The following is an 8,863-nucleotide window of genomic DNA, read 5'->3' on the forward strand; positions in this document are numbered from 1 at the left end:
CTCAGTTCACATCATTTTTCAGAGACAAATAGGTTTCAGTCACCCACAAAAGAATGTGAAAAGTTAGTGGCAAAGAGCTAAAAAACAGAGCCATTTTTTCTATAAAAGAAAAGGATTTAACTAAAACCCGAAAAACAACAGGATTTTTAGGCCTCAATGGACCACTATAGACAAGCAACCAAGATTAATCTGAACTCGTTTAAACCAACTGATATGTTGTGGCCCAATCAGGCAGTGGATATGGATTATTACTGGGTTTCAGAGCTGGTGAATGACCTTGACTGAAGAGCCCAGTCCTCATAGAGCTTCAGGTAGTAGATGAAGATTAATTAGTGAGGAATCAAACATTAACATCCATAAGGATAGGCTTGTTCTAACTTCTAATGGATCCAGGTACTTAATAATAGGAGATCTAATAAATCCAAGAACAGGACCTTAAATCAGCAAATGAATGAAGAATCAGACTGCATGAGTACTTAAAACTGTGACAAGGTTGATCGGGAAGGGCATAGAACAGAATAGAGGAAGCCAGATTGTACCAGCTGCTCTTTTTATAGAGTATATTTTAAAGAAAAATAATCCTTATTTGAAACTAAATCAAATATTTTCTGGCTCAACGGAACTGGTTTAAGCCCTTCAGGATCTCTATATGACAGACAAGCACCAGCTTTGCTTGCTCCACAGTATTTGGCGAAGGTGTACGATGCACACGTATGAATTGGGAATGACATGGATGTAGAGGCTTTGATCTGAAACACAGTGGGGATTAATGCCAAAAGCCTGCATTCATGTGGCCTCAATAGGACGAGAGCCAAAATCCAGGATCAAGTAGGGAATTAACAGACAAATCAGGGTTTCAAAAACCCTGCGGCCAGGTTTTAGGGATTGTTTAGGGTTTTGGGGGCTTAAAGGATGGGAGTAGAAGATACAATTAGGGTTTAGAGGCTTAGAGTTGTCGAAAACCTAAACCTGAACATGCTGTTGGGGTTTCAGCTCCAAGTCTCAAAAGTTTAGGGTTTTCAGAAATTAGGGTTTCAATTTTCTAGGATCCCTAGGGGGTAATTAGGGCTACGGTTGGGGTCGAGTGTTGGATTTGGAATGGGGATTGTGATTCTGAAAAGGGAAGGGATTTAGCAGACAGAATTAGGAGATATGGGATTCAAGGGTTTTGAGAAGAAGATGTGCCACAAGAAAGAGAGGGAAAATAGTAGGGGGAAGATGGGGGGGTGGGAAGCTTAGGGATAAATGCTTAATGATGTTTGAGGGGGGGGGGGATGAAGTTGATCTGAAGGAAAACAGCCCACAGTGATGCCGCAGGGATTCTCCTGACAAAGAAACCCTAGAAGCCTGAAACGAACCACACTCTCAGCTGTAACTCCTCTGCAATATTTTTATTCATCAAACTGATTTGGTTATAAGCACAGGCCATCTATTTATAGCCTTTATTACACAACTCCTAATATTAATTAACTTTGAGATAAAGACAAAAAGGGACTTCTATTTTATATAGAACTTCTATTCAAAATAGGACTTCCACACTTGACTACTCGTAGGCTGACCAAAATACAAAACTATCAGAAACCCCTGGAGCCAAAATTATGCTTTTGTGCTGCTATTCAATGCCGTAGGCTGCTGGTCCTGCATCACATATGCAACTAACAGGCTCTGGTCTTCCCTGCGGAACACCTGACCCCAATATTAAATATGGGAGAAGCAGAATAACCGCAGATAAGGGGATCCGTTGGGTCAGAAATTCTGAACAAGTTCCCCTCCAGAGTAGACTAAAATTTTATCAAAATATTGGCTAGTTCTGTAAGCAGATTGGAGTGGAAGTGGTGAACTTGGAGAGTGAGAAATTAGAAGGTTGAAGGGTGGAATTACAAGCTAACAGATGACTGGACTAACTCAACAGTGGAATAGTCGTTTTCAAAGACCTTCTAGTGGCTATCGAACAGTATAGGGATGAAGAACACAATTGGTAACTGAATTCACTGAACAATTGAATAATTGTTGGAGAAGACCTCCTAATGGATGTAGAACAGTATGGGGATGAAGAACACAATTGACAACAGCCTCCCAGCAGCCCCACTATAAGGATTCAACTGGATCGAACACATGGGTTTTTGCCCTGTAAAGTTTTGGAGATAATGGAATCGAAATACGTCATGTCAGTCACAGTCTATTCCATATTATATTGTTTTCCCTCAGTTTTTGGCTTGTCACCGGCTAGTTTTGAACCATAGAGTTTGACATCATTTATCTGATGCTGTTATAGACTTCATCATTTATACCCCTTTTCATCAGATTAAACACTAAAGGAACTCCTTGAGTAGCAATCACACATGCAAACAACAGCAATGATTTAAAACAGAAACCGTGGGGCTCTTGCACCCTCTTGGGTTGCACTATATATATATATAACAGAAGGAAGTGGCAAGGGTCCATACTTAGCAAATTCTAATTTAGTCTCCCTTCACCTGGACTACAAGGCACAATCAATTTGTAAACTGATACGAACTAATGGATGACAATTGCTGACAATGAAAATAGAAAGTTACTAAATTCAGCAGGACCACCACTTAAATTAAACCAATGGCAACCACTTCATACAAGATTCAATAACTTCAAATCAGACAAAATAACTCAGGAATGGAAAACCAAAAGATACATGGTGCCTAGGCAGCAGCCGCGGTCTTCATCTTCCCCAAAATACACCTTCAGATATGCATCACTTAAGAAGAAATGTTGGTTCCCCACACAAGCCAATCCTGGTGATCTGATGCCAACAGGGGTACACCGGCACCAGATAGACGAGAGCCAATCTGATTAAATAAAAACAAATGATGCATGTCTTCAATAGAAAAGGTTCTAGCAAGAAACACGCCGTATGGGGTCAATGACAAGTAGCAGCAGAACACCAAACACTTCAATGATTCTGAAAAATAAAAGAAGGAAAAATGGTCGAAGAAGATGGATATAAGGAAGGGTAACAGGTTGCAGCAGAACACCAAACGCTTGAATGATTGAAAATTTTAGGAGGATAAAAGGGAGTAGAAGATGTATAGAAGGGTAGGGTTGGGCCTTAGTGGCCCTGCTCTCATCCACAGTTATCCCAGGTGTTGAAAAAGGAACTTTCTCTGAAATCAAATGCAGCAACATGACTCTACATTTTGTTCATCACTTCTGTAATAAAATATCACAGTGGGTACTATTCATTGACTCAGACAGTATTACGAAATTAGAAAATAAAAGGTCACAACTGGCTGAAACTAGAAACTGAATAGAAATAGAAACTACTAAAGGTTTCAGCCTTGGACAACCTCAATGGCAACTAACAAGTCAAGAACTACTATGAAGACGTTGAAATTGACTGATCAAAAACTCCTTGCTGGGAAATTTAAGCAGCCATTTCTGAATTTTCTCTTAAAAAAAAAAAAGGCACGCTGGTTTCAGTTGATCTGGTTCTGGTCCACCAGAAGATAGTTCAATAGGGCTGTGGCACTGTTCACATTAACAGTATTTTAACCTTTCATTCTTCATGTTTTGATCTACATCACCATGACAGAAATGAGAGCTTGCATTAAATTTAAATGTAGCCAGTGCAGGGGGGGGAGACAAGGAGATCCAAGATTGGAGCTCGAAGTGATGATGATGGTGATGGGAAAGAGATAAACAACCAGGAAAAGGTATACCAGTTCAATTTTTACCTGCTCAATTTTGCCTGAAGCTGAACTGGCAAGTGAACACACTCAACCATTCCAGTAATCACATGAAAAATTTTAATGGGGTGTCATTTGGGTTGTGACGATGTGAACTTTCTACACACGCGCGTCATTATGATAAGGGAGAAATGGAACAACTGAAACCAATACTGCACTAGGGATAGTCACGGCATACGTGAGTCTCCATCCCCGGTGAAGAAAATCTAGGTTTTACTGCACTAAATTAGATAACCAACTGAAAGACTTGATCTACTATAGAAACAGAAAGACAGAATTAACTAATATAGCCACGACATATTATGCACCGAGGAAACTAAAGAAATATAACTCACGGATCCGAGCAACATTGGGGTCCTCGTCTTCTATCTCATCGGCAGCCTGTAAGATGGCGTCAATGTTCGTATAACTGCCAAGTGACGGAGGAACATCAGCAGAAATCCCAGCGGAAACTCTTCCATGCCTTTTACCAGCATCACGAAGTTGCTCTCTTTGTAGGGTGGCTCGAACCAGTCGATCCCAGTTATCATAAATTCTATCCATTTCTTGAAGAACCTCTGAAGACTAGAATTTCTACGAACAGATGTTACGGGCGAGCAAAAACCCGAGACATCAAGGAGCCGGCAGCCCCAGAATCCTCAATTCGCCTCGACGGAAACAGATCTAAGGCGAAGATAAGCGGTTCCTTTCTTTTGAGAAGGTTTCAACTGAATCGAAATGGGAAGAAGAACAGTTCAAGATGACAAGTCAGTCTACAGCTACTCTCAAACACACCGCGTAGAAATCTAGCAGAGCAACGCGGTTACCAGAGATCACCGGGAAAGGAAGAGTACAAGAGCTAAACATAGACACGGCTGCTTAGGAAATTTAGAAGCACACCATTTTGTACTTTCTTCTTCTCTTCTTCTTCTTCTTCTTCTTTTTATGTTTTTTTTTATTCTTGTTCTCTTTCTTTTCTCTTCGTGACCTTTTCTCCGGAAAAAACTGTTAATACTATTTTAAGGTTAAACATTTTTCCAAAACTTTTTTAATAAAATACATCTTTCCGTGTATTTACCTTTCTATTAGATGTTCTTCAGAGTTAAGAAAGCTTATGTATGTAATAGATTTTATGTATTTTTCTGACATTAAATATTTATTTTTCTCTTTCTTTTAGGAAAAAAAAAAAGGTTTTTCTACTCTACTTGTGTATTAAGAATCTCAAACATTCATATTATAATACAATAATTAGAAGGTTTCAACTGAGGATAAGAAAATTCATTTAGTGGAGGATAATGTAAATGTTCTTCACGTAATTTTAAAGGTTGATTTATCAATTATCCTTATCTCATTTATATCATTGTAGTTACATGTCTTTCAAGAGTTTATTACATGTCTTTGTTGGTTAAGTTGATAAAAAACCTGCTTGAGGTTAAGATTTTAATATTATATATATGAAAGAAAGCCCTAGGTTTGATGCATCTTTGAACTTCAGGCATAAGTATGCAATATCACAATTTGTATGCAATATGCAAGTCAACAAATTATTTTTGCCATGTGCCATGCCAATTAAAAAAATATATTAAGAAGAAAGACTTAGTGTCTAAGTTGGGTTGCATTTGGTGTACAAATTTTATATTTGAACTTATAAGGTTTTCAATTTGCACAGTTTTCCTCAAAGAGAAAATCTCCTTGAGACATTGTAGAGCTCATTCAAAAGGTTGTTCATGGTTTTTATTTATTCATTTTAACATCATATAAAAATAAAAAAAAAAAGGAGCAAATTGCACTAGCACCCCAAAATGGAGGCTTTAAAACACTGACACCCCACTTTATGTTTAAAAAACACAGACACCCCATTCATTAAACACACTAATCCATTCTGTTAGTGAAATCATTAATTCACTGTTTATTCTTTTTTAATTCCAAAAATATCCTTATTAAAATTGAAGGAGAAAAAAATTAGCCATTAGATAGTTGACACGTGTTCTATTCTCTCATCTGCTTCTCTCCACCTTCGGCTCCCATTTTCTCCGCCATCTCCACCGTCTGCACTGCTCTTCCTCTCCTCTTTCATCATGAACTCTTCATTGGTGCAAGATCAGAACTGGGTATGACCTCACACCCCTAAATCGAAGTTCCTGCGTTCTGGTTTGGATCAGTATGGCCTTGAGCTGTCAGCATATTCTTCTGCCCTTTCATGCATTTTCTAGCAACAAATTTACAGTTCTTGATCACCACAGCCGCGTTCCCAAAGATGAAATCCACACTTCCAGTGATGTAACAATCTCTATAGAACTGACGAAGAGAATGGGTGTAGAGGGTGTCTTGGTATGCATCTATGCAGCGGTTGATAACAGATTGATCTGCACCAACACGTAGCTCCACGGCTTGGTGCTTCGTTGCTTCTGCCGTGTTCTGGAACCAAATGTCTTGTGCTATGAACCCATCACCAACGGCAGCTGCCACGAATTGAAGATTAATTATTTATAATTATTAGATCATAGGAAGAAGTAAAATGAATTAATCAACTAATTAGTTACCTGGTGTAGCAGATTTGAAGGTTGTGGAACCGTCAACAACATTGAGACTTCATGTGATGATGGTGGAATCCATGCCATCACCAGTAATCATCACATTCTTCTTCTTCATCCCTGGTTAGAAAGGGAAGGAAAACAGAGTGAAAAGAAAGTCTAACAGAGGTAATATGATGGTGACCAGAGGAGGTGCCATTATCGACCGGAGCAAGAAAGAGGAGAGGAAGAGCGGTGCAGACGGTGGAGACGGCGGAGAAAATGGGAGCTGAAGGTGGAGAGAAGCAGAGGAGAGAATAAAACATGCGTAAACCATCTAATGGCTAATTTTTTTTCTCCTTCAATTTTGATAAGGGTATTTTTGAAATTAAAAAATAATAAACAGTAAATCAATGGTTTCACTAACATAATGGACTAGTGTGTTTAATGAATGGGGTGTCTGTGTTTTTTAAACATAAAGTGGGGTGTCAGTGTTTTAAAACCTCAATTTTGAGGTGTCAGTGCAATTTGCTCAAAAAAAAAATTTTTTTTTTTTTTTGGATGAGGTTCATCCGGGCCGGCTTACTCGCACCACGATTACATCCTCAAGGGAGATTTTATATATATATAATTAATACCGTCGAAACGGGTGCAAACCCAAGACCACCCGCACTTTCCCCCGCTAAAAACTACTTGCATGCATGGGTTCACACATCTTTGTTGCTCTTTGTCTTCATCATTCCTCTAAAAAATCTCTATCAAAGTTTGTTTCAGTATTTTCGTCTAGTATTGAAGGATGTCTTCGTTTCTTCTTATACCTTTAGCAGTAACCATACAAATTTAATGGAAAAGAAAAGAGCTCCTGGTTAGTTTTCTTGCTTGTGATTTGCTTCAGTTATTAACATCAAAAAGGTTCCAAGCAAACCTCTTGTTTTCGGATTCCAAGAAAAATATGGCATATGATTTCAGTCTAGGTAGAGGAGCTTCACTAGTAATTCTTGCAATGATTTTCCCCTACGGTCCCTTCAAGATCTCAATGTTCAGGCCCTTATCAAGTTTTTGTGGCTCCATTGGTAACTTTTCTCCTATTTCTTGGTCAAATACTATAAATTTTTCTTCTAGTTTATTTACAACTAAACCAAATACCAAAGACAATAATTCCTCGGGCTACATTTGTTTGTTGGAATAAATGTAGGGTGGAAAAATTATTGAAAAAAAACAAATTTTCTTACTTTTATTTTAAATCTTAAAATTGTAGATTGTTTGGTTGTTTGGAGTGGGAAAGTTAAAAACAAATTCCTTAAATTAAGGAAATTTGTCTATTTAGGTGATAAAAAAAAAAAATTAGTGAAGAAAATACCTCACAAACCCATCAAGAAAACTACATGGATGAACCCAATATTGTAGTTATTGGGCAATCTTCAGTCGGGGATTTCTCTGACAACAATAAAAATCAAAGCTTGATTAGTGAAGATGGGAAACACGTTGCCGAGGGAAAATACCAATGGAACTTGTCAAGAGGAGTTCACAATACAACTGCAAATATAACTTGTTTGGGAAAATCCCCGGAGAAGATACTAATGCCGAGTCAGACAAACAGGGTTACTGACTATTGGCATGCATAATGTTTATAATTGAGAAAATGTGGGATTTCTTGGCACATATGAAAGGGCTTTAGAGACAAGCATGAAGAGACTTTGTTTTTGGCAAGGGGAAGGTGGGGGCGGTGGTCCAAGGCAATGTGAGGGAGTGTGGTGGTTTTCGGCGATGGTGGACAGTTTATGGCAAGGTATAAGAAGAAGATGGGTAAAGGGAAAGTCCTTTCACCTATATAAGGGTCGGGTATGAGAGTATAATTTGATTATAACACTACACTTAAGGCTGCGTTTGTTTGTTGGAATAAAAGTGGGGTGGGAAAATTCTTGAAAAAAGTGTAGATTTTTTACTTTTCCCTTAAATCCCAAAATTGTAGATTGTTGTGATGTGGCACCCCAACTTTCCCATCCCAAACCATTTTAAAACCCCACAAATTTGGTGGGACTTTGTGGAAAAGTTTGGAAAAGTAAAAAGTGGGACCCACCACTATCGCTTTTCCACAAAACCCTTTCCTTCTCCCTCACCCCACTACACATGGGATTCGCATGTTTTTTTTTCCCACCCATTTTTTCCCACCTCACATTTGCAAACAAACGCAGACTTCAATAATTATAGAGATTGGGGGAATAGGAAATGGGCAAGATTCATAGATATATGGTGACCCCTGGATTCTATCTTAACCCTTGATGTATGGTTTCAGCCCTCTAATTCAAGGAGACTCAACCAAAGTAAGTGAGTTTATTTGTTGGTAAACTTATCCATGGAATTATTCTAAACTTAGATGGTTATTTTCAGGGGTAGAAGTGGCAGCAATTCAAAAAATATCAATTGTTGACCCCAATAAAAAAGATCGGTGGATAATGAGTAGAACACTCAAATGGCATTTAAAAAATCTGCATACTATATGGAACTAAATAGTTTGAATTTGTTGGAAAATAGAGAAACTACATCCTATGGAGCAATATTTTGGAGAATTTGGAAAATCAAAACAATTCCTATAAGGTAAAGTCCTTCCCGTGGAAAGCATGACACAATGCATTTGCAACAGGAATGGCT

General features: G+C 38.4%; 1 protein-coding gene and 1 pseudogene across 1 annotated transcript in view; both read right to left on the minus strand.

Moving 5' to 3' along the window:
* The window catches only part of GSL8 (glucan synthase-like 8), a 102,222-nt gene extending 97,567 nt beyond the window's left edge, over positions 1-4,655 (minus strand). The window contains exon 1 of the mRNA XM_089167276.1: positions 4,055-4,655. Coding sequence (XP_089023402.1) covers positions 4,055-4,262 — 208 coding nt within the window. The 5' untranslated portion in view covers positions 4,263-4,655. The remainder of the gene's footprint in view (positions 1-4,054) is intronic.
* Positions 4,656-5,825: 1,170 nt separating this feature from the next.
* On the minus strand, positions 5,826-6,350 carry LOC149007262 (pectinesterase/pectinesterase inhibitor 18 pseudogene; annotated as a pseudogene).
* Between the last annotated feature and the right edge of the window lie 2,513 nt (positions 6,351-8,863).

This window comes from Hakea prostrata, chromosome 8 (assembly GCF_041222555.1).
Source record: "Hakea prostrata isolate BN-2017 chromosome 8, UWA_Hpros_2, whole genome shotgun sequence".
In the NCBI taxonomy this organism is placed as follows: domain Eukaryota; kingdom Viridiplantae; phylum Streptophyta; class Magnoliopsida; order Proteales; family Proteaceae; genus Hakea; species Hakea prostrata.